Here is a 26,733-nt window from a genome sequence, read left to right on the forward strand (position 1 = left end):
ACACACACACCTATGCTCTCTCCCACCCCTCTTGGTTGTGTGCTCTCTCTCTTTCAAATAGAAAAAAATAAGTGAAAAAACAAGTAACTTCAAGAAGCAGAATTTATCTCTGTTCCCTGCCACACATCTTCCATCTCTAACAAGGTGACCAACTACAGCATCAGTTTAAAATTTTCCCTGATGATTTGCTGAACTGAGTAAATACAAAGATAATATTAGTTCAGTAAAATCTCACAAGGGTTAAAAACCTCACAAGTCTGTAAAAAAAATGGCAGGTATTTATAAAATGGTTCTAAACCATTTAAACATAGAAAACTTGAGATTGTTCAGAGAAAGTGTTTAATAGGAAACTTCTTTTTACAGAAATACAGTTGAAAGAGGCAGGGATAAAAGTATAAACGTGAAGGTGCCTGTGGATCTCAGTAAGCAAAGAACATCCAGACTAGAGGCTGAATCGATGTTTTTACCTTGCAAAGCAAACACTGTATTTCTCTTGGATGAAAGCTTGGGAGTAGCCTGGATAGGGCAACTGAACATGTAAGAAAATAGAATGAATACAGTTTGGATTCTGATTTGCTTCTGCAGATTAGAGACCTGAGCTTGTACTTCCCAGTGATTTTTCTACTCCTGCAGAGGCTTGAGACATTCTATAGGCCTGTCTAAATCCAACAAGGCCAAGTTGAACTCAAAAGACTGTGAATCCTTTAGGGCAGAAACCATACCACTCATCTTTGTTTCTCTAAAGCCTAGGTTAATTCAAGGCACCAAGTGAGTGCTCAACAAATGAATGAGTGGATAAATAGGCCCCTAATCCAAGTTTATTTCATCTTCCAAACTTTTAGACTACTTATCTTTCAGTGCAACTATATATCCAGAGGACTTTGCATCCATGCAGCTAGGCCACTCAATGATTTTTAACTCTGTGCTCCTTCTTTCACACCCCACAGCCAGTTTGTTACATCTAAGTCCTTTTCTCTTCCTTTGATTTTCGCTGATTCAGTCTTCTCCTACCCAAGACGATTGCAATAGGGCCATATATAATTTTTCTGTTTTTTTTAAATACTTTAATGCTCCTTTATTTTAAAGAGAGAGAGAGAGAGAGAGAGAGAGGAAGACACAGAATCTGAAGCAGGTGTCAGGCCCTTTAAGCTGTCAGCACAGAGCCCAACGCAGAGCTTGAACTCAAAAACCGTGAGATCATGACCTGAGCCAAAAAGTTGGACGCTTAACCGACTGAGCCACCCAGGCACCCCCATATGAATTTTTCAATTTCTATTCTCTCTGTACTCATTCAACCTCCACACTAATAGAAGGGACTTTTTTATTTTATTTTTTAAAGATTCCCAATGGCATCCAATGTCTATAGGTAAGACTCATTTCTAGCATGGGTATACTACAGACACATTAGCTTTCTCTCAGCACAATATTCTACTGTTCCATAGAACTTTGCCTTTGCACATGCTGGTTCTATTTCTTTACCTAGCAAACTCCTCCTAAGTCATTAAAGCTCAAAAGTAGCTCCTCTGTGAAGCCTTTCCTGATTCTCCAGACACAGCTTATTCTCGTCTTCACAAGACTTTGTATATACCTGTTTTTTAGGGGTGATCACACTGTAAATTGGCGATTTTTTCCTTACAGTTTTAGTGAGATATGATTAACATACAATACTATAGAAGCTGAGGCTACAAAGCATAATGACTTACACGTATTGCACAATGGGTACCACAATAAATTTAATTAACATTTATCATCCCTTAGATACAAAAATTTTTATCTTTGTGATGAAAACTTCTAGGATTTACAGTCTTAGTGGCTTTCAAATATACTGTATAACAGTGTTAACAATAGTCTTCATGTTGTATATTCGATCCCTACCATTCATTTATCTTACCGTTGAAAGTTTGTACCTTTTGACCATCTTTGTCCAATTTCCCTTCCCCATCTCTGGCCTCTGATAACCACCAATAATCTGTTCTCTGTATCTGTAAGTTTGTTTTTTTAATGACACATATAAGTGAGATCATACAATATTTGTCTCTGCCTTATTTCACTTAGCATAATGCATTCAAGATTCATGAATGTCAACACACATGACAGAATTTCCTTTTTTATGGATGAATACTTTTCCATTGTATATGTATTCATACACAGACACACACACGCCCATATTTTCTTTATCCATTCAAATGTGAATGGACACTTAAGGAGTTTGCATGTCTTGGCTATTGTAAATAACACTGGAATGAACATGAGAGTGCAGATATCTCTTTGACGTAATGATTTTCTTTTCTTTGGATGTATACCCAGGAGTGAATTTGCTGGATCATATGGTAGCTCTAGTTTTAATTTTTTGAGTCTCCTCCTAAAGTTTTCCATAATGGCTATACCAATTTATAGTATAATCAACAGTGTACAGGAGTTTGCTTTATGAACAAGTCCACTTATTTTTTTATTTTATTGCTTATGCTTTAAGTGTCATATCCAAAAACTCATTGTCAAGACTCATGTCAAGGAATTTCCCCCCCCCCCCCCCCTGTGTTTTCTTCTAGGAATTTTATGGTTTCAGCTCTTAAATTTAAGTCTTTGATCCTTTTCAAGTTACTTTTTAGGAGTGGTGGAAGATTGGGTCTAGTTTCATTCTTTTACATATGAATACCTGATTTTCCCAGCCCCATTTTTTTTACCAGACTCTCTTTTCTTTAAGTATTCTTCACTCTCTTATCAATAACAATTGACCATACATGTGTGGGCTTATTTCTAGGTTTCCAATTCTGATCCTTTGACTAGATATTTGTTTTTATGTCAGTACCCTACTGTTTTGATTACTATTCCTTTATAATACAGCTAGAATCAGGAAGTATGATGCCTCTGCTTTTTTCTTCTTTCTCAGGATTGCTTTGTCTATTTAGAGTATTTTATGGTTCTGTATAAATTTTAGTCTTGTTTTTCTACAGGCTTAAAATTTCTGTTGGAAATACAAATTTTAAAAATTGTAAATTTTCATTTTAAAAATGCCCTTGGAATCTTGATAAAGATCGTTTTAAATTTATAGATGGCTTTGGGTAGTATGGAAATTTCAACTATATTAATTCTCATCTGGGAGCATGGAGTAAAACCTTTCCATTTGATTTCTAGTCTTCCTTGATTTCTTTGATTAATACCTTGTAGTTTTCAGTGTAAATACCTTTTACCTCATCAGTTAAATTTATTCCTAGATTTTTTTTTGTTTTGAAGCTATTATAATGGGATCATTTTTTTCTTTTTCAGATAGCTTGTTTGGTGTACAGAAATATTATTTATTTTTGTATGTTAGTTTTGTATCCTGCTGCTTTACTGAATGAGTTGATTACATATTATGTTATTTTTTTGGTTGAATCTTTAATTTTCCATACATAAAATCATATCATCTGCACATGGAAACAATTTTACTCCTTCCTATCCAGTTCTAATTTTTTTTTTTCTTCCTTGATTACTCTGAGTGTTCCAATACCATGTTGAATAACCATGAGGAGAAGGGCACCTTTGACTTGTTCTTGATCTTAGGGGAAAAGCTTTCAGCCATCTACCATTGAGTATGATGATAGCTGTTAGCTGAACATATATGGGCTTTATAATGCTGAGGTACATTTCTTCTTTACCTAATTTGTTGAGAGTTTTGTTTTGTTTTGTTTTGTTTTGTTTTACCATGAATGGATGTTGAATTTCATCGGCTGCTTTTTCTGCATCTATTGAAATAATCATATGACTTTCTCTCTTTTAATATAGTACATCACATTTATCGATTTATAAATGTTGAACCATCCTTGCATTGCAGAGATAAGTCCTACTCGATCATAGTGAATGATCCTTTTAATGTGCTACTGAAATCAGTTTGCTAGTATTTTATTGAGAATTTTTGTATCTATGTGCCTTAGAGATATTGGCCTTTGGTTTTATTGTAGTGTTCTTATCTGGCTTTAGTATCAGTGTAATTCTAGTTTCCTAAAATAAGTTCAAAAGCATTGCCTTTTCTCTTTTTGGAAGAATTTGAGAAAGATTGCTATCAATTCTTCCTTAAACGTTTGGTAGAATTCACCAATGAAGCTCATCTGGTTCTGGGATTTCCTTCATTGGGAGATTTTTGATTACTGATTCAATCTCCCTTCTAATAATTGGACTCTTCATATCTCTGTCTTCCTGATTCAGTCTTGGTAGATTATGTTTCCAAAGTTTTATCCATTTATTCTAGACTGTCCAGTGTGTTGGCATATAATTGTTCATAATTAGCTATTGTGATTGTTTTGTATTTCTGTGGTATCATTTGTAATGTCTCCTCTTTATAGTTTTGTTGATTTTCATCTTCTCTCTCATTTCTCTTGGATAGTCTAGATAAAGTCTTATAATTTTTGTTTATCTTTTTAAAGAACCAACTCATAGTTTTGTTAATATTTTTATTGTTTTGTTATTGCTGCTTTCATATATTTGTGTCATAATGTTTATTATTTATTTCCTTCTACTAACTTTGGGATGACCCTCTTTTTCTAGTTTCTGAGATAAAAAGTTAGGTCATTTGATATCTTTCCACTTTCTTGATGTATAGGTTTATTTAGCTATAAAATTTCCTCTTACAACTGCTTTTGCTGCATCCCATAAGTCTTGGTATGTTGTTGCCATATTTGTCTCAAGATGCTTTTTAAATTTCTTTTTTAATTTATTTTTTGATCCATTGGTGGTTCAGAAACTGGCTATTTTTAAATAGTTAACAACCATGGAAGACATTGGCATAGTAGATTAGATAGCTTGGTGGGGTTTATTGCTTTTCAATTGAATATGCATACTGATTTGACCAATAGATTATGGTAGAAGGAACACTGTACCAGCTTGGGGCCCAATCATTAAGGGAATGGCAGCTTCTAGTTTGGCCTCTTGGAGGTTCAAATTGCCCTATAAGATGTTTGACTACCCTAAGACTAGTCTGTTATGAGAGTTAAAACTAGCATGTAGAGAGGCTGCATAGAGAAAAACTGAGGCCCTAAGTGCATCAGTTTCACTTATTTGAGGCACACCGGCTGAAGTCCCAGACATGAAAACCCATTCCTACTTAGTCGTGCCTCAATTCCTGACCCACAAAATCATGAGTTTATTAAATGTTGGTGGTTTTATGCCACTAAATTTTTGGATGGTTTGTTATGCAACAATAGATAACTAAAACAGCCTTCAACATTTATGGGTATTTTCTTAGTTCTCCTACTTCATCAGTTGCTACGATGCCATATTTTCCCATTGTTTAAACACTGAGGCCTCAGACCTCTAACCATTTGTTACCTGCACTTATTTCCTGGAAAAGTTTCCTTCAGTCTTAAAGCTTTAAATGTCCTCCTTACACTATGTTTCTCTAACCTCTATCTATAGCTGTTACAGTATACCCAGTAGTGTCCTTGATATCTCCGTTTTAATGTAGGCATCTCAAACTTAGCACATTCAAATTTAAGTCCTGACCTTCTTCAGCAGCACAGTATTTTGAATAGTATTTGCCATCTGGGTGTATGGTACACAGATGCAATAAATCTCTTACATCAACATCATAGAGGTTACCTTTGATTTCTCTTTTTCTCCCAAATCTCATGTCATACCATCAGTAAACACTGTTGACTCTACCTTAAAAACATACTCCAAGATGAGTGATACTGTAAAACAAGGATGAGGACATACACGTTCCTGCTCTCAACCTGCCAGTGGCTTTTCATCATGCTTATAGGAAAATCTACCATGGGCGCCTGGGTGGCGCAGTCGGTTGAGCGTCCGACTTCAGCCAGGTCACGATCTCGCAGTCCGTGAGTTCGAGCCCCGCGTCAGGCTCTGGGCTGATGGCTCGGAGCCTGGAGCCTGTTTCCGATTCTGTGTCTCCCTCTCTCTCTGCCCCTCCCCCGTTCATGCTCTGTCTCTCTCTGTCCCCCCCAAAAAAATAAATAAACGTTGAAAAAAAAAAAAAGAAAAATCTACCATAACCTTTACCATACCCCTAAATAATCTAGTTCAAGTTGACTTCTCCAACCTCACATCCTTTTCATTTCCTCCCTTATTCACTTTGTCTACACATTGGCCTTCTTGTTGGGCTCAGGCATCCTAACAGGATTCCTACCTAAGGGCTGGAACTCCTTTTCTTGTGTTTTCCCATGGCTATCTCCTGAAATTCAAGTCTTGGTGAAAATGTCACATCCTGAGAAGGTTGTCTCTGTCAGCCACAACTTCAATAGGAACCCCGCTCTCCCTTGAAGTTGCTTTAATTTTTCATCATCGCACTTTTTACCACCTGCAGCTACATGTTGCCAACATTTATTTATTTGCTTGTTTATGCCAGCACCATTATTCTGTAAACCCTTTGAGGCCGGGTACTTTATCTTGTTCGCTCTTATACCCCCGACACTGGAACAGTGCCTGGGGACACTACACATTAATTGACTGATAAGCTCCTTAAGATTAGAGACTATTTTATTCATCTTTAAATTCTTCCACCCACTGCCATGAATAGTTCTTGATACAAATTAGATAGTCCAAAAATATTTGTGAGCATGTTGAAATTAAGTCTGGATGTGATTCATAACAACTTCTGAAGCAGTCTTCTTTTGATTAAAGTCTTTAATCAGGTAGTTTGTGAAAATAAATTTCCATAATTTCTGGGTAGCAAAGGTTCTGGTTTCCATCTTCCAAAGTGTCCAGCAAATCTGAATGTTTGTTCCTGTTGCTGACAGGCTCCTCGAATAAGGTTTACTTTATTTGTTTTGATATTGTGATATTTGACTATCTTTGATTACTTTTTTGTAGTCGTTTGGGAAGATACATGAGGCATGCATGCAAGTATTCTGAGTGAATCATTTCTTACATTTGAGATACAAATCTGAGTTAAAATAGAACGATGAGGGAAGGTGTATTCTCTTGAGACACACTTGGAGCATCTCATCTAATTGGTAAGGCAAAAGCAAGGCACATTCACGTATTCCAGACTACATAATGTACTGGAGAAAAGAAGTATATTTTAAAAATGAAAAAAAAAATTGAACTTCTCAAACACGAGCAGGGCTTCTACATGCCTCTTTTGAGCCATATGTATATTTTTAACTTCTTTCCAGATGAAATAAAATCTTTTTTTCTAGACATTTCTTAGTACTCTAGAGACCTGGGGATGCTCTTGATAGGCCTGTGATAGCAGAAACACATCAGCATGTCTGGGTCATTACTTTTCACTGATAGAGTTGTCCGTCTTAACCACTCTATCTCCTCTTTTGTATTTTAAACACTGCAGAAATAGGAATGCTAATTTGTCACACACCCCTTTTGTGTGCTGCCTTTATTTTGCCAACTAAATTATTCAATCAGTTTTGCATAGGGTTTGTTAATCCTCCCATGTATGTATGTCTTAATTTTTTTCCTGTTAGAGGTAAAAATATGGTGTGCTGTATTTCTAAATAAAGCGCCTTTTTGGCTGTTCATTGTGCCCTTTCCCTGAGGTATATAATTGGCTTCTTCAATCATAGATCTCAAAATATACCCCACCTACTGAGTCAGGAAAATGTAGCATTGCTAAGTTTAAATGCAACAATTCTATGCATTCGAATAAAATATTACACTGAGAAGATGTATTATCTTAGTCTGCCAGAAAGCCACTTTAGTGTTTCAGACAACAAATTGCTCATGGTACATTTTCTACTACAACATATTCCAGAACTGAATAAAAATAAAAGGTACGATTCTGACTGCTATCACTAACAATTTGCTTCTTTTTATGGCACATTTTAGATTTTCTTAATGTGGGTGATTTAATTTCACAAAGAACGTTTCATCTCCTTGTCTGGGTGTACCTTGCCTATCATGTTTCTGCGGTTATGAAAATGAACAGATGCCAAGCATAAAGGCTCATATTTTTGAATCCATGAATTATACTGAATTATGACTAGCAGCTCTCTGAAGCAGTGTTGCTTCGTGTTAAGGGCAGGTATCCTGGAACTAGATTGTTCAGAGGCACATCTCCACTCTGCCACCTACTAGGTTTGGGTAAATTATGTAACTACCTTGTACCTCAGTTTCCTCTGTGAAATGGACATGATAGCACTAAATTTATGGAGATGTGTTGAGCTTTACAAAAATAGGTGTAGTAGGTAAGTAATAACTAGTTTTATTTCTCAAACCTAATTTTCGGGGTGCCTGGGTGGCTCAGTCAGTTGAGTGTCTGACTTTGGCTCAGGTCATGATCTCATGTTGGTGAGTTTGAGACCTGCATTGGGCTCTGTGCTAACAGCTCAGAGCCTGGAGCCTGCTTCAGATTCTGTGTCTCCCTCTCTCTCTGCCCCTCCCCTGTTCATGCTCTGTCTCACGCTCTCTCTCTCTAAAATAAACAAACACTAAAAAATTAAAAAATAATTTTCTATCCAAAATATAATATTAGATCCTTACTATATATCCGAGATTGTATCAGGCACTCAGGGATACAACTGTGGTCGTGAAAGACATGGTCTGCCTACTTTCTAGAAAATCTGATTGAATTTTAAAACTGTATAAAAGGTACAAAACCTTTGTGGATCCCTAACCACTTCTTAGAACTACAACTGCTACCATCCTGTTCCATCATCTCTTGCCTCCAAACTGACCCTGCACTTCTACCTTTGACCCTACAATCTACTCTCATTGTAGCAGCCAGAAGAACCCCTTCAAACAGTGAGTCTGATCATGTCCTCTCTCTTTTAAAACACAGCAGAGGGGCGCCTGGGTGGCGCAGTCGGTTAAGCGTCCGACATCAGCCAGGTCACGATCTCGCGGTCCGTGAGTTCGAGCCCCGCGTCAGGCTCTGGGCTGATGGCTCGGAGCCTGGAGCCTGTTTCCGATTCTGTATCTCCCTCTCTCTCTGCCCCTCCCCCGTTCATGCTCTGTCTGTCTCTGTCCCAAAAATAAATAAAAAACGTTGAAAAAAAAATTAAAAAAAAAAATAAAACACAGCAGAGGCTCCCTTTTCACACAGGGTAGAAGCTGAATTCCTTAAGTGGGTTTGCAAGGTCTAGCATGACCTGCCCATTCTTCTCTGATTTCTTCTTCTGCTTCTTCATATTTCACTTACTCTGTCCCCACCCTAGTGGTCTCTGTGCCGCGTCTCAGCTCCCCCAGACATTCACCTCAGGGCCTGTGCACTGGGTGATCACTCTGCCTGAGACCCTCTTTCTCTAGAAAGCCATATGACTAATATCCTAACACCTTCAAATTTTTGCAAAAATACCTTCTTAATGAAGCCTACCCTGACTGCTCTTTCTCTTTTCCCATAACACTTAGCATCTTCGAGCCTAAAATATAGTTTATATATTTGTTATATTTTCTGCCTCCCCCACTCTCTCACCAGATTGTAAGCTTCACAAAAGAAGGGATTTGTTTTGTTTACAGACATATCCCAACAACATAGAACAATGCACTCAGTAAATATTTGTTTAAATCAACTTTTTCAAATATGCTAAGTCAGACTGCTGAAATGATAGGTTCTTTTCAAAATAAACGGGCAGGAAGAAAGAAGGAAGAAAGGAACTTTATACCTTTATTCTAGAGTCTACTCATCTAGATATGCTTTTTAAGCCTATATATCTTCTTTTAAGTATCTTTCAAGTTGCTATTTATCTAGTGTGGGATGATGTCATACTTTGGAAACAATGTGAATATGGTAAATGAATAAATTGGTTAAAATAATATTTTTAGAAAGGAAGCAAGGGAGGAAGGAAAGATGTGACTCAAATAATGAGACCAGTTGACTTGAGTCACTGGTGAGTTGGCAATTTCAATGCTCTGGACAATGGAATCAGGACACTCACTGGCTAACCTGACATGAAGATTACTTTGAGCACTAACACTTACTTTCATATGTAAGACTCAATATTTCCCAAAATCAATAAATGTTACTTATCCATAATAAAAACCAATGTATAATTCTGTCATGCAAATTTACCAACTCAAAGTTAATAATAAACGTTTTAAGGCTCTCACATTTGGATTGGAGCCCAAAGAGATGCAGTGTAATACAGCAGAAAAAGCATGCATTTAAAGCCATGTGGACCTGAGGTCATTTCCCACTTACCTCCTTATACTGTATGATGTTGGATAATGACCTTAAGTTCTCTGAGTAATATGACCACAAAAATTCCCATTCCACCATAAAAATCATTGGCAGAATGAAAAGAAATAAAGTGAATATAGTAACAAGCAATCACGGTCAGCTCAGGAAACTCCTAAGTAAGCCATTAATACCTACCAGGTATTGGGTAGAGGACTTGACTCACATCATCACAGTTAGCCCTTATAATAAGCCCATGAGATAGCAGTATTTTTTTTCCCGTCTTGTGGATAGGGAAATCGGAGCTTAGGGAGGCTGAAGGAAACAAGGGCTCATTCACTTCACCCTTTCCCCCCAATTTTTTAAAGGCTTCATTAGATTTTTATTAGCTTCAGGAGTACTATAAGAGTAGGCTATCAGCACGTCTGTTTTTCTTGAACAAAAAATAAAACTGAAGAAAGCTGTTGAGTAAACTTAATAGAAATCTAATCCACAAATGTTATGTTTTAATTTTTGTCACTGTGCCTTTTGTGTTTATAATGCTTATAACTTGAGCTTCTCAATTTATATCTTCAATTTTACATAGGTTACTTTACATTTTGGTGTTTACCTCTTTAGTTCTGCAGACTCGGAAGTTACTCATCACTCCCCTTAAGATGTCTTATGGACTGAAAGCAATTATAAAATTCACTAAATTATCTTGGAAAGGGGTATGATAGTGTTTTGTCCATTCTGCAAAATAATCAGAAGTCAAGAGAAATGACTTCTGTCAACATAAAGAACAGAATAGTTGAAAATATGGTTGTGTAAGGAAAGAAACACTTAGATTCAACTCCTATTACCTTAGAAACACTACTTTTATTGCTCTGTCTCTTGATAATGAGAGTACATGTGCTTTGAAAGTGATCCAGGTTTCTTTGAATAATATTCAAGTGTTTGTCCCTCAAGGTAGCTTTGAAATGATCTGGTCCAAACTCTTCGTGTTAGAGATGAGAACACGAGGTTCAGAGAACTGAAGTGTCATTGCAAACACCATCCAATCAGTAAGTGGTAGAAGAGAAATAAAGCCAAGGCTCTGGCCACCCACCTACCCACTCTTGTTTATTTCTACTTCCTGCAGTTTTCCCTGAAACATTGCTCAATAAAACTTAAAAATACAATTCTTGGGCTCAAGGCAGGCTTGTAATTGAACAGAATAAATGGAGACAAGCGTGATGGACAATGTCAGAATTCTGAAATACAAAATAAGGCCATTTTTCATTTTGGGGGAAAGGAAAAAAAAACACACTAAAGGTTTGGAAATACCTGAGAAACACCTATTGACTCTGACCAGCACAGATAAGATATTCAAAGTTTAAAGGACACTGAAAACTCAGGGACTGGTTTTCAGAATTTGCCTGAAGGTGAAAGATGCCTAGATGCTGGCCCTGTAAAGAGAGATAATTCAGCCCTAGAAGGAGTTAACTTCTTGTATTTAAAGATTTTCCAAATAGAATCAAATGCTTTATTTAGTCCCTTCAATCTGTGAATCTTTGTGGAAAGGGACTGGGGGCTTTCTTGTCCAATCCTAACGGCCTAGCATGTGTGATGCTCTCCCCCTCACAGCACCTAATAACAATTTATGGATTAAAGGCATGGTGAGGCATTGCCTCTAACACTCAGGTGGCCTGTGTTGGAAGTTGTCCCAACAAATGGTAATATCACAGCTGCTTATTACGGGTCTTCATTACATCTTCAACCATCACATTTGCCCTTTGGCCTTATCCCCAGGAAAAAAAAAAGCCCTGATGCAGAGGCCATGGGTGTAACTTCTCTGCGGGGTGCTCTCAGGCTGTCCTCGTTTTGCCCCCAATTTGTTTCAGAGGAGTCAGAAGAAATTACAGGCTGCCATAGGGTTCATAAGTCTGTAAATACTCTCTTTCAAGAAGCTCCAGTGTATCAACATCCAAATAATAAGTTGTGGGTGGGTGTGTAAAATAATTACTGTCCAAGAATATTTTCCAGATGATTCATTTAAAATTTTTTTCTGATGTGATGGTGTGTAAATGAGAATACCAAGCCCATCAAATTAAGCCTGGGAAGAACCCCATATCTGCATTTTCGATAAGCACCCTCAGATTCTAGTGCAGTTACTCTGTCCTTAAGGTATTTAAAATATATGATCCAATACGCACATATTTAATTAAGTGCTTTACTGATTTCTCTTTGCCATTTTGTAGCATAAAATCTTGTTCTCTAAAACATACTTCCTTGACAATAGTACAATCGAAGCTTTAAGAGCTCATTGTTAGCTGTTTGGTTTTAGAAAATGAAATGTGCAAATGCAAGATTAATTATACCAAGTAAGAAAAGACTTGTATTATAGTTACTGTTAAAATGGTTGTCAGGGACAATTGACCGGAAGAGTTAGGATATTACAAATGAAACCTGACAAATGGTCTCTTGAGAAAACCCAAGAGCAACAGAAGGAGAAACCATGGGCTTATGTGGTCATAAAATCAAAGTGAGATTTCCTGAATGTCAAGTCAACAAAGCAGGCAGTAACATTTTTATGGTGGATACATAATCAGGGATAAACCTGCATATTATCTGGAATGATATAATTTCCTTTGATCATTGAGTTCTTTTGGCCAAATTTATATGTCAATAAATGCCACATGTGAATACTGTGGGAATTATTATTAAAAGGATTTAAAAAAATATATAATCAGTTTTGAGGTAGAAACAAACTCATGTCAAAATCATTGGTATTGTTGCTGATACTGTTCTGACATTATTGATATCACTCATTGCTTCTGAAAACTCTTTATATTTATCCTGAGTATTAGATCATTTAGGGAATTTTTATAACCTTAGACTATACTGAAATTTGTTATAACTCCTAGCTTGTGTTTCATATATAAAAGTCACCCTCAGGGAATGTGGGAACAGGTGAAATCAAACTTTGTTTTGAGTTCTTCAGGGAAAAAAGATATAAGAATTGATTCCAAATTATGTTTTTTTTTTAACATTTTAACTTTATTTTTGAGAGAGAAAGAGACAGAGTGCGAGAGGGGAAGGGGCAGAGAGAGAGGGAGACGCAGAATTGGAAGCAGGCTCCAGGCCCTGAGCTGTTGGTACAGAGCCTGACGCAGGGCTCAAACTCATGGACAGTGAGATCATGACCTGAGCTGAAGTCAAATGCTTAACTGACTTAGTCACCCAGGCGCGCCCCGCCCCCCGCCCAAACTATGTTCTTTTAATTAACAACCATAATATATACGAAAAATCCTAACAAAAATAGGACAGTGTAGTTGACGTTAATTCTAAGCAAATTCCACAGCACATTATTCAAAAAATGATTTTTTGCTTGTTCTGTCAAAAAAAAATTGCTCAGTGGCACCTGGGTGGCTGAGTCAGTGAAGCATTTGACTCTTGATTTTGGCTTGGGTCATGATCACACGGTTTGTGAGTGTCAGCCCTGTGCAGAACCCCACTAACAGTTCATAGCCTACTTGGAATTCTCTCTTCTGCCTCTCCCTCTGCCCCTCCCCTGCTTGCTTGTGTGTGTGCATGAGAGTGCGTGCACATGTGTAGTCTCTCAAATAAACTTAAAAAAAAACAAAACAAAACAGGGGAAGACAGCAAAGAGTGCACCAAAACCCATCTCTTGGGTTTTTCATTTTTGTTTTTGTTGCTAGGGTTACTAGAGTTGTAATCAGGGAAGAACATTAGCTGAAGTGTATCTTGATTTCATCTTGAAAACATCACTCATTCATCTGAACATGACAGAATTGTGAGCTAGTAATAGCAGAACTGGGTAGATTCACCACTGGACAAAAGTTAGTAAATACCAACTAGTCACTGAGTGTCAGAAAGGTGTCTCTAGACGTGGCCTGCTGGACTGTGCCTTTGGCTTTTTCCAGAATGATCTAATTACCTGATTAGCAAATCACAGAAAATGGAAATGGAGATCTTATCTCTCCATTGACAGAATTTGAGGACAGTAATTTTTAACAGAAACAACAAGCAAGATTTAATAACCTGAAACTGACAAGATATGTGTAAAAACTATTTTGAAGCCAAAAATCATCTAAAAGTAGGATGGGAATAGCATTTACTAGCACAGTGTGCACAAAGGGCAGAACAGTTGTGCTCTGTGGTTTCATAAAAGTTAATGGTGTCCTCAGTTGCATTAGCAGAAGTAATAGGGAAGTGATTGCCTAGTTATACTTAATTGTTTTGGAATCTCACTTATTATACTTTAATCAATGCTGGGAAGCAGATATCAAACCTGAGTATATCAAGTAAGAACAGCCAAGGTGGTAGGTAAAACCCACTGTTTCACACTATGGATGCCTAAAGGAAATGGGGAGGCTTAAGTGGAAATGATTCAGTGTAACACAATAAATGTGGATTTCAACTCTTCTCAATATACTCTAGAAACCGACAGACCTAGGGCTCAAGGGGGAGTTTATTAGGGTGGATTCCAGTTCAACAGAAGGTAGCATTTTTAAATGATGCAGTGTATCTGAATAGAGCAAGTAAAGGAGATCAAGCAAAGATTGGTCTGGAGATGAAGACAATGGTACTGAAGCATCACATCAAGTAAGGTTCTAGATTAGAACCTGGGATTTTAAAGTGGGCTCTGTGCAGCCCTCAGGTTCAGGGTGTGCTTTGACAGGTAGTAGGAGATAGGAGATGCTGATTGGGTGGATGCCTGGGGCTTACAAACCAGTTCTGTTTGTTTGGATTTGGGTTCCTTGTAAGAACTTCTAAGCTAAAAGTTTCAGTGGCCAAAAATCAAAGGGAAAAAGAAAAGAAAAAGGGGGGAAAATACAAAAGGCAATAATTTAAGTTCTCTTCTTAAAGTCTCTGTCAGCTTAGGATTCTATGTAACAATAACAGATATATTTGAAAGGTGTTAAAAATACCTGAAAAATATGCTTTCTCCCTAGAGAGTTTCAGAAAATTGTGTTCCCAAGGTTAGGCATGTATCTGTGCATCCAACACTCTCGTGTGCACTCTCTTGTATTCTCTCTGGTATATAAATGTGCATTTTAAGTGTTTTTGTATTTCTGAAAGAGAGAGAGAGAGAGAGAGAGAGAGAGAGAGAGAGAATGAATGAGAATATGAGTGGGGGTAGGGGCAGCAAGAGAGGGGGACAAAGGATCCAAAGCCAGTTCTGCTCTGACAGCAGAGAGCCTGATATGGGGCTCAGACTCCTCACAAATTTTGAGATCATGACCTGAGCTGAAGTTGGATGCTCAACTGACTGAGCCACCCAGGCACCCCCACAAATGGGCATTTTAAGAGCTCTCTCAGGGCTAAGCTGTGGATATTCTTTACTGGTTTGTCTCATATATCCAACACTCATGACTCTGATCTTCCTGCTAGTGTAAAAACTAATAAAAATAGTTTCTCGTGTAACTCAGAGATCTAAGCACACTTTATATACGATTAAGCTGAATATAAAATATCCAGTTACCCTTCTGGGGGAATTGGAAGAGTGTCTTTCTTCATTCATTAGTGTGGTTCCTGGTCCCCAGATATAGAGTCTACCTAAGGAGGCACTCAGGTGAACCTAAAGCTCTGAGTAAACTCTTTGAGGTCAAGACTGTATGTGTATATACATTGCCATGTTACAAAGCTAACTACTATATTTACTTACATATACTGTGACATGTCTGTAATTAAATAATGAAAGAAATCAATTATTACACAGTAGGATTATCAAAAATAGAACTGGTTAAGAGTACCTAAATTCATATTCTTTCAACAAATATTTGTTGAGCACCTTCAATGTGTCAGGCATGGTTCTAGACACAAGGGACACCACAGCAAAACTTGATCTCATGACAGTTACATTCTAGTAGGGAAACTTAGACAATATACAGATAAACATGTTAGGTGGTGATAAATGCTATTAAAGATAGAGCGGGGTCAACGGATAGAGAAGAGTGGGGCTGCTATTTTCTATAGATGTATGAAAATACAAGGCTTATGCAGCAAAAAGGGCCTCAATGTGGATGCTCATAAAGAAAAACTAGGAGGCCCATTTTCATAATGTTGATGTTTCAAAGGTTTTGTGTAGAGCTGGTATCATCTGCCAGCTTTAGCACCTCTCTATCCTTGGTGTGCGTCTTTTACTTCGTGGTTTGTTTGGTTTCCCTTTGACTTCCTCGAAATGTCCAGGGTTCTGCAGGATTGTGTTACTTGCAACTTTTCTCCCCTTAGTTGATCCGCTAAAAATAGAATTCTAGAGTAGTTTCACTTCTTTTTTTTTTCTTTTCAGCCCACATGCATACTTTCTCTTAAATTCTTTTCCAACAGAGATGCATTTTTCTACTTATCTACATTTACTCCCATATTTTCATTTTTATAAGTATATCAACTTTGTCATTGGCATATGACTTTATCTTTTCTTTCTCTGCATAATATTATAATAATAAACAAAGACAGCATCTGCTTCCTCAAGAAAGAGTTGGAGATCAAATTTGTGTTTTCATATTTTAACTAATTTTTTTTCATGATAAATCCAAGAAATGCTCTGTTTACCATAGAAAAACAAATATATTAGTTTGGATTTTCAAGTAAACACTTCAAATGTTATATTTTATCAATTAAGAAATCCTATAAAGAGTGGTTATTTCATTGGGAGACCCTTGTATAAATATAAAAAATGTATAAATAATAGCATTGCTTAAGCTATAAAATAGATTCTTGGCAAGATTTGTATTAGACTGTGAGGCTTATATGCATATTTATAATTTTTTTAATGAAGCTATAGTAACCTTCTTTATTATTTATTTTGAGACAGAAAGAGAGGATACACAAATGGGGAAGGGGCAGAGAGAGGGGTGGGGGGAGATTGGAATCCCAAGCAGGCTCCACTCTCAGTGTAGAATCTGACACAGGGCTTGATCCCATGACCATGAGATCATGACCAGAGCTGAAACCAAGAGTCGGACACTTAATTCACTGAGCGGTCCAGGAGCCCCAATAACCTCTTTCTTGCCCCATACCCCATATTGTTAAGTGCTTATGAATATAGTGTCTCTGTCCCACAAGTAGAATTTATTTTTATTTTTATGCATCTGGAAAAGGTGAAGGGACAAAGTGATGAGTTGGAAGCCTTTTCTTAGGGGTTAGAGGGCCTTTGATAATATTTTAAAGCATGATCCAGTAATGGTTTATACAGATTAGGGTTAGAGATCCCATCTGGTATAACAGTCTTATAAAATGTGTTCGGTGGTTGTTAGCTTATTACACATATCTAAATATTTTATGATTGTAGATTCATTCTTCTGCATTCCTATGGAAATATCTTTGAAAGTTTAACCTATCAATATATATATATATATATATATATATATATATATATATATATATATTAGAAGCAATATGTTACAATTTATAGTGCATACTGTGTACTCACAAATATCCCTATAACATCTCTCATTTTGCAGCTTCATTATAACTGAATTTGGGTGCAGAAAGCAGTTGACATAAAAAGAGTCTAAAGGTTAAAAACCACTTGAGGCAACGTGGTGAGATTAAAGTGTTCTGAAAAAATAAAATAGATAAATTAAAAATAAGGCCTTCAGGTTAGGCCTGGCTCTGTCATTAAGGTAATTCACTGTCAATTCAGGCAACTGAGTGAAGGCTTCTGGAGCACGCTGTCTTACAGATGTCAATCAGAATGATAGCTGTGGGTGTCTCAGACACCAAATAATTGTGGAAATGGCCAGGGTTAGGCAAAAGTGATGTGGAATCTGGTGAACTGGAGACCACCTGCCCTGCCCAAAGGCATTACATTAAAAATATTGGGGCACCACCAAAGAGTCGAACGCTGTGCGCTGGGTCCAGGATGATTTGCACGCCCTGTTCGCAGCACAGTTTCCAGCCACCACGGACAGGAGAGTCCTGGAACACCAGTCTCACGCGATGATGCCGCATGTCCGTGCTCACATTGATAGTAAACAGGGTAAATATCATTCCCATGACAATTGGAATAAAGATGAAGTTGAGGGTAGTGACCTGTAGTAGGCAGCAGTCCTGGTCTGGGTTGGTATGAACATCTTTGTACTGAATGGGAGGCTGCAACCCTCCCATATACTTGCTCTTTAATCTAGGGGACTGTTTTTTGGACTTAAAGTTGAATTCCCACATTGGTTCCTGTCTGTTCCCAACAATCTTTCTGCACCAGAAAAGTAAGCATTTGGAATTCTTTAATGTGCTGGGAGTGCTTTCTGGAATGGCTGGATTCTTGGAGATTCGAGCAGCAATTGGCTCATACATATGGTACAGAGATCGGATCACACATGCCCGGAGACAGCGCAGCTTCTCCATGGACTCTGGTCGCAGGCGCAAAGGCAGAGAGGCATCCAGCATGTAGTGCCTTCGGTACAACCTGGTCCAAAAGGCAGCAGTGCAAGTGACAGTCCAGCCATTCTTACAAATCAGGGAGAAATTCACAATGTCCTCAGGACGGATATAGGAGGCCAGCAATAGCCAAATATCCATGGGATACTTTTCTCCTCCAGCCCTGTCCAGGTCTTTGTGCCTCTTGCTCTTTTTTTTTTTTTTCCTGGAGACAGTTCTCTCATGGATGCACAGCATTCGACTCTTTGGTGGCATCCTCAGTACCCATTCTCCCTGAGAATATAGTTACTGCTTCTCGTCGCTGAGGGCAGCCCTGAGCTGGGCCAGTCCATTAGTAATCAGATTCCGGTTTGGAAGGGGCGTCCGGATTGTATATCTGGTGAGTAACACACGTGCTCTTCCAGTTCCCGGGGTTCCTGGTAGGGGAAGGAGAAGGATTGAATTGAGAGGAAAAACAACTATGATTTATAAACATATTTTAATGTAAAAAATGTGCATTTGAAAGGAGAAACCTGGCCCCATTTTCTGTGTTAAACCCCATTTGGTGCTATTGAGTTTGTTGTTCTTTATTCTTTTATCCCAGCAAAAATGGATGATCTTGCTCTAGGGAAAAATTAAACTCTTAAATCTCCAAACAAGGAAGTTTCAGCCTTCCCTTGTGATCAGAGAGGAGCCTTAGAGGCCTAAAACTGTTGCTACTATTGCTTCCCATTAAGCTCCCCCTCAAATTCAAGTGAATATTTTCTCTTCTCCCTTTACCCTCCTCCAGAAATAAAGCAGGTGACAGGGTTTTCAGAAAAAAAATATTGGGGCACCTAGGTGACTCAGTCAATCAAGCGTTTAACTCTTGATCTTAGGTCATGATCTTGCAGTTTGCATTCAAGCCCCACATCAGGCTCTGCGCTGACAGTGCAGAGCATGCTTGGAATTCTCTCACCCTCTCTTTCTGCCCCTCCCCCACTTGTGCGCGCGCACACACACGCCCGCTTGCACTCTCTCTCTCAAAATAAATAAACTTAAATACGTTGAAGCATGGTGATAACTAAAGTATCTCTTTTAGCTCTAACATTCTGTGCTTTTGTATTGAATTCTCAGAATCAACATGTATTTATTAGGTACCTAATAAATTTGTTATGACTTGTGAGGGACAACATAAAACTATGAATAATGGTTTCTGCCTTTGAAGCATATAATTTAGCCAAAGAAATAAAACAGGTTAAGGAGATGAGAAGGCTAGTTCTTCAAGTGACACAAGGAAAGCATTCTAAAAATAGCTTTGCCTCCTCTCAAAAAAACCTTGGGTGTGCTGTCATCACATGCTGTAGGCACTTGCAGAATGGAAATACCCTGTAGTGTGAGGGACTAAAGAAAGACCATTGAGGAGGTAAAGTTTAAGTCCAAGATTCAGATGTAAGATCTGGACCAGGAGAGAGTGCCGTGTCCTCAAAAGCAGGGAGTTTAACTTCAGGAGACCTGCTGTAAGCCCTAAGGAATCTGGCTGTTTTTGTTTCTTAGATTTTTGTTAATGGAAGATTCTTGTTGGGAAAGTTACTACTAAAATTGTCACTTAGACGCTGAATATTTTTGATACATTCTGGTGTTGGTTGTGGTATGTACATTTCAACATTGAAGCTAGAAAGTTGGTGAGTAAGAACAGACTTGGTGAATAAACATGTTCATTTGATCACAACAAAATAACTTTATTGCCATTGTATTTGCATTTTTACCCTACTAAGCATCTGTTTTCTCTATATCGTTGTCTCTAGATATAATCTTTTTCTTCAGCAAAACATCTTTCACCATTGTCCCCAAATGCTAGGAAATGTGGAATGATGAGGCAAGATGTATCCAGATAGATGGCCTAATAATGACTAACTGACATCATGCTTTTAAATTTATAAGCATTTTTCCATGTATTTTAAACATTTGTTTAAAGAATTCCACAGTACACATTGCATTATCTTTCATTTACCATAAAGAAAAGATACAAAAAAAGATTTAAAAGAGAAGCCATTTGCATGTCTATTAAGTATGATTAACACTGTCATGCACACAGTAGGATGCAACTATAGAAACCATTATTAGACCTAGTAGATCGCATAGTCTATGCCTGTGATGACATTCATTCCTTCAGTAACTATTTATAGAGCACTCAGTGTGCCAGACACTATTCTAATTTGTGAGCATACGATAGTAAACAAGACAGGTTATTCCTTTCTCTATTCTACAAAGATAGTTTGCCCATAGTTCACCAATCTAGGACCCAGATCTTCAGATTGCCAGGCTGTGTTCTTTCCACTAGAATGACTGTATCCATATATATACTTGAATATTAAAAAAAATTTTTTTTAATGTTTATTTCTGAGACAGAGAGCATGAGTGGGGGAGGGGCAGAGAGAAAGGGAGACACAGAATCAGAAGCAGGGTCCAGGCTCTGAGCTGTCAGCATAGAGTCTGATGCGGGGCTCGAACCCACAAACCGTGAGATCATGACCTGAGCCGAAGTTGGTCGCTCAACCGACTGAGCCACCCAGGCTCCCCTATACTTGAATATTTTTAATGGTAGTTAAGGAATCTACTCTGATCCAGGGTGGGTAAAAACAGAAATGTTCCTAGAGTAGAATGAGATATCCGAAATATGTGTCGAATGTAAGTGAAATCACCAAGATGTTTATGACAGGAATAAATGCTCAGGGCAATTGCAGCTGCCAAGAATGGATCTTATTTTGCCTTCGTGGCTGTGTGACCAAAGAACTATATTTTCAGGTGTAGTTTGCTCTAATTTGGGAGCCCTTTGTTACAGAAAGATGTACTGCAAGAATAAAGAAGACCATGTATTGAGCAATATAAAAACTTAAGGGAACTTCTCTCTCTATATGTATATCTATGTATATGTAGAGAGAAGCTCCCTATATATATATATATGTATATGTGCAACTGTCTTTTACAACAGTGATTCTGGATACATCCTTATCCTTTCACTGTGATAATATAATGGGAGCCAAGCATTATTCAAAAATAAATGACAAAACCATCTTAAATAGAACTAAGGTTCACTGAGAGATTATTTCTGCTGACTAAGCATATGGAAAAGACACTTTATTACTTCAATTACTCCAGCAAGATCACACCTGGTGTTAGATGCATGGTTCAAGAACTTCAGTGCATTAGCTTAGCAGTTAGGTTATTAATCATGGGTGTCAAGCCCGTTCTGCTAATTAACCTTAATTGAGCTCTCTGTTATGGAAGCACCATTACCAATGAAACAACTTAGCAATGATACCGAAATAACAGAGCATGGTAAAACTCAGGATTAACATTACTTCCTGTGCTTGAATACCAATGCCCAATGCACTTCGCTGTAATACAAAATCTTGTATCTTCTATAAAAGCTTAAAAAATACATAGAGTAAAAATTGGTAGAATATGTATAAAATGTGCATAATAAGGTGACTTGGAAAGCATTTTGAAAACAACTTATGTGTTTGCATCGAATATTTAAAAGCAAGTAGAATATAGCATTTTTAACAAAAATAAGAATTTGTAAAGAATCAAAGATTAAAATCTCATATCATCCATTAGTTAATGTGACTGTAAACCTAGTCATGCTTGAAACCAAATCTTTATTTCATTTATGTTCAGTATTACTTCCAACAGTGCCACAAAATGTCCATTAGAATAGAATTCTTCAATAGGCAGCTTTATTAATCTGCCCAGAGAAATGCAGTGCAATTAATTCTAAATTTGATAACCAGCAAGCACTTCAAGTGCTCAATAGGTTATTTATTAAAAAGCAAATCAAAAAGAAATAAGCTTCACTGCCAATGAACGGAATGCTTGGATTTAAAAATGGCCAGAAGGCTATTGGTATTAATAAGCTTTGTCAAATTCATTTTCAGACATGCATGGAGGAATTCATACTATTTTTCAATTCATGTCACAGTGTCTGTCAAGAGGAGAGCTCAGATACCTTGGGGAAAGCTTTCTATGTGCAAGTATTTGAAAATAGAAAGGCAAAGACAGACATTTAGCAGATTCACAAGGGAAGGGAAACCCCTGAAGAATCTTGAGGAAAATTAAAGCAGCAACAATGGAAGTGTTAGGAAAAGGTTTAACCATTGATACAAATTTGGGCAAGAACAACGAATACAAATACTGGTGATACAAGTACTAGAAACTCAAAATCAGCATAAATAAAGATTTACATAGTATGAATGAGGCACCTCAGGCCATGGGTGAATATCTTATGGGCCATTCCTTTATGCTATATTTACAGAGGTAGAATGTAAACATCCAGGAAGTGGCCCAATTTCATTGGATAGTTCTACAGATTCTTAACATTGACCATAGGGATTTAATGGAATCTGAAAAAAAAAAAAAAATCTCCACTCCTCTAAATGCCTAAAATCTGTGTTCAGATAGTAAACAGGTGCAACTACAGATAAATTACTTAAGTTCTGATCCCTCACTGGTGCTATCCAATAGACCTTTCTGTGATGATGGAAATGTTCTATATCTGTGCTGTCCAATAAGGTAATCACTAGCCACACGTGCCTATTGAGCACTTGACATCTGGATAGTGCAACTGAGGAAATGAATTTTTAATTTTTGTCCTTAACATTAAATATCCACATGTGGCCGGTGTTGGGCAGTGCAAACCAGCCTCAGATGATTACTTTTATGACCTAGCAGGAGTAATAGATCTGATTCAATCACGGTTCTTTCAATTGTGAGGGACAGAAAACTCAAAATGTGAACAGTAAGGAGAATGTATTGGCTCATTTTAACTGAAAAGTCTGAATGTAGGCAGTGTCTGGCATAGTTCATTCAGGGCTATTTTTTCCCCAGTATTCTCCTTTATTTTTGTGGTTGGGCAATGTCTTTATGCTAATTTTCCTGATGGTCACAGTCTGGCTGTTGGAAGCAACAGGAGTTACATGCTCCTTATTCATGTCTAATAGGAGAGGGAGAGAAAGAGCATTCCCTCCCACAACCGCTTAAAAGGCCAGAGCCTTGCCCTAAAAAAAAAAAAATCAACGTATAGAGCCAGGAGAACACTGTGTATTGCTTGGCTTACACCTGGTTTTCTGCCCATTCCCAAACAAGTTAACTCTGGCAAATGGAAGGAGATTTTTGATCAATGTTGCAACTAAAAGTTGGATTGGGGGAATGATGTTTTCTCAAAGAAAAATCTAGATGCTATTAGGATGTAGAAAGATAGGGAATGAATACTGATTAGGCAACTGATGATTTTCATCCAGTTACCTCCAAGAATTATACTCGATGATGTAATGTGGATAAAGCACCTAACAGCGCACCTAGTATGTTATAACCCTTCTTGTTCACATATCCCACCTTCTCTATACTCCCTGGGCAACTATCTTAACCCTCTGGTGTCTTATTTTTTTCAATAGAGAATGTATTATTGTTAAGATTCCTTTTAGCACTAAAAATTTGTTACTGATACCTACTGGTGATATGTCAACTCAGGGCATAGGAATAGGTGTGTCAAAGGAGAGTTAATTACATTAGAAGGCAATGAATAGCTACAGCTAAGAAAATGCCATTGGATTCTCTGTAACCAGTGCAAGTGGCCCTGGTGATGGTCTTTCAATAAATAGAGAAAAGAAGAAACCACGGGGCTTATTTCTCATCTCCAGCTCCTCCTCGGCCCAGCTCTATTTCTACCACCCTCAAAGAGATGAACAGATAATAAAAACCAATGATATCTAGGCTTTAGCTGAAGAGCATGAGACTCACCTGAGGCTCACCTTGAAAACTGACATGGAATTTGCTAGGCTGGGACTCAGGCACCCCCTCCCTTTCCTTAAGTGACTTTAATGTATACTATGGTTGAGAAGCACTAAAATGATTTTCAGATAAACAAGAGGTGGAATCAAAAGACTATACTGCACTATTCAGGGTCAAGTAGCAGGTCATAACTAAATGATAGGTAAAATAGCAACATAACGAATAGTAGAAATATGCAGCATTTTTTTTCAAAAATATGTACAAAATACATTTTTCTTTTGAAAACAGTCAACGGGTTTCTCATTGTCAAGATTTTAAAAGCCTATGAATTCTATGAGAGATAAAGATTAAGTGGTATATTTCACTAACAAAACCATAACAGATATTAAAACCAAATTAGAAGAAAAAAGAAAGCAGATCTGACAATTAGAAAATCAAGTCAGTAACATGGCAAGAAGTGTATAAAAAGAGCAGAGAAGACAGGAAAAGCATCCAATGGAAGCTATTCGAAAAGAGGAGATTGGAAGAACAAAGAGAAGCTGTGTATACGGAGGGAACAGAACACTCTGAAGAAACACATTATCATCGAAGATGATTTCGTGAAATGAAAGCAAGCATGAATCTTTCAGGTTAATTGGCCCACGCTGTCTCAGAAAAAATACATGATTTTAAAAATAGTGAATAATGAATCCTATCCTTGTGAATTTAATATATTTCAATGACAACCAAAAAAATCTTACAGCTTATGAATACCTGTTCTCTATTATATTCCATTCACCTAAGCAGATGTTACCTTGTAACAAATAGGTATCTGATGAATATTTTTTAAATAAACAGATCTTTCATTAAAATAACTGGCATATTATGTCATTAAAGATAATGATGCATTTTCTATATTTTGGAGGACTAAATGTCATCTAGAAATTTAGAAATTTTATTTTCATGTTTATGTTAAATACATTTTCAAATAGCATATATTCATGTATATATATTTAGTATGCTATATTCACATATACTGCTCACCCATGTATTTTTTTGTAAAATTTATTTTTAAGGTGTAATCGATCTAAAGAGGGAAAACAAGGGTGGCTCAGTTGGTTAAGAGTCTGACTTATGCTCAGGTCACGATGTCACAATTTGTGGGTTCGAGCCCCGTGTCAGGGTCTGTGCTGAAAGCTCAGAGCCTGGAGCCTGCTTCAGATTCTGTGTCTCCTTCTCTCTCTGCCCCTCCCCCACTCATGCTCTGTCTCTTTCTCTCTCTAACATAAACATTAAAAAAATTTAAACAAGGAAAACAATACATAATTATGATTAAATTTTATAATCAGAAAAATTGAAGTTTTGCAGAATTTGTATTATGCTAACAAGTATCATTTCTACTTTATTAAAAATTCAAAGGAATTAACTTATTTTTTTCTCAATTCATAATTGACTTTGTTCTGCTATTCTGAGGTTTATCTCGTCTTCTTTTTTCACACTTCTTGAGCACTACTTTGATTTTAATCTTGTTTCTTCAATGTAGACCTTCACTCTGACCTCATAGGTTTTGTTTGATATGAAATATTTTTTTTGTTATTTATCATGATTTGCAGTAGCAGTTTTAATTGCCTTGATCCAGTAATGGATTAGGGGAGAGGTTGTTTTAATTCCAAGTATTGCCACATGGATGAGTCTGTGGTTGGAGGATACTGTAGTCTCTGTTTGCATCAACTACAAATAAATCATAGAAGAGCTGGTGAAGAGTAGATTAAACATTAACAATTTATTATCTCACTTAAGTTCAGAATCCTCCCATGCGTATTCCCTCTGATCTCACACACCCATCAATTACTAAGAAATAGAAATTGGATTATCATCTTTGATTCAGATTCATCATGGTTTATACCATGATGTTAAAGATGCTCAAACTGGCTTTTGATTTCCCAGCAAGAAAGGTGGGTTATTGCTGGATGTGTGGACAGCCAACAATATCTGCCTTACCAACAACAAGCAAGAGACTGATAGATTTATTCTCATTGTATATAATCATATATAATCTTATTACATATAACATAGGATATGTGATTATATTTTATATACAATAATATAAATGTTACACATTATATACATAAAATTTCATAAAGTTACCTTTGGTTCCTCCAAATTAATTTTAATCTTTTGATCTACTCTGAAGAGTTCAGGAAAAGGTGCTAAAGGTATTTTTTCTGGGGCGCCTGGGTGGCTCAGTTGGTTAAGCGTCTGACTTCAGGTCAGGTCACGATCTCACGGTCTGTGAGTTCGAGCCCCGCGTTGGGCTCTGGGCTGACGGCTCAGAGCCTGGAGCCTGCTTCCGATTCTGTGTCTCCCTCTCTCTCTGCCCCTCCCCCGTTCATGCTCTGTCTCTCTCTGTCTCAAAAATAAATAAATGTTAAAAAAATTTTTTTAAGGGTATTTTTTCTTTTTATTTTTTTATTATTTTTATTTTATTTTATTTTATTTTTATAAATTTTATTTTATTTTATTTTATTTTATTTTATTTTATTAATGTTTATTCATTTTTGAGACAGAGAGAGACA

The 26,733-nt window shown here is 37.2% G+C and overlaps 1 protein-coding gene across 1 annotated transcript; it reads right to left on the reverse strand.

The window, feature by feature from the left end:
- Positions 1 to 17,854: 17,854 nt before the first annotated feature.
- On the reverse strand, positions 17,855 to 18,697 carry LOC101095606 (transmembrane protein 183A-like). Its single transcript, XM_011286206.3, has one exon. The coding sequence runs from the start codon at positions 18,680 to 18,682 to the stop codon at positions 17,855 to 17,857; it is 828 nt and encodes a 275-aa protein (XP_011284508.1). The 5' UTR covers positions 18,683 to 18,697.
- Positions 18,698 to 26,733: the final 8,036 nt, after the last annotated feature.

The sequence above is a fragment of the Felis catus genome, chromosome C2, assembly GCF_018350175.1.
Source record: "Felis catus isolate Fca126 chromosome C2, F.catus_Fca126_mat1.0, whole genome shotgun sequence".
Lineage (NCBI taxonomy): Eukaryota > Metazoa > Chordata > Mammalia > Carnivora > Felidae > Felis > Felis catus.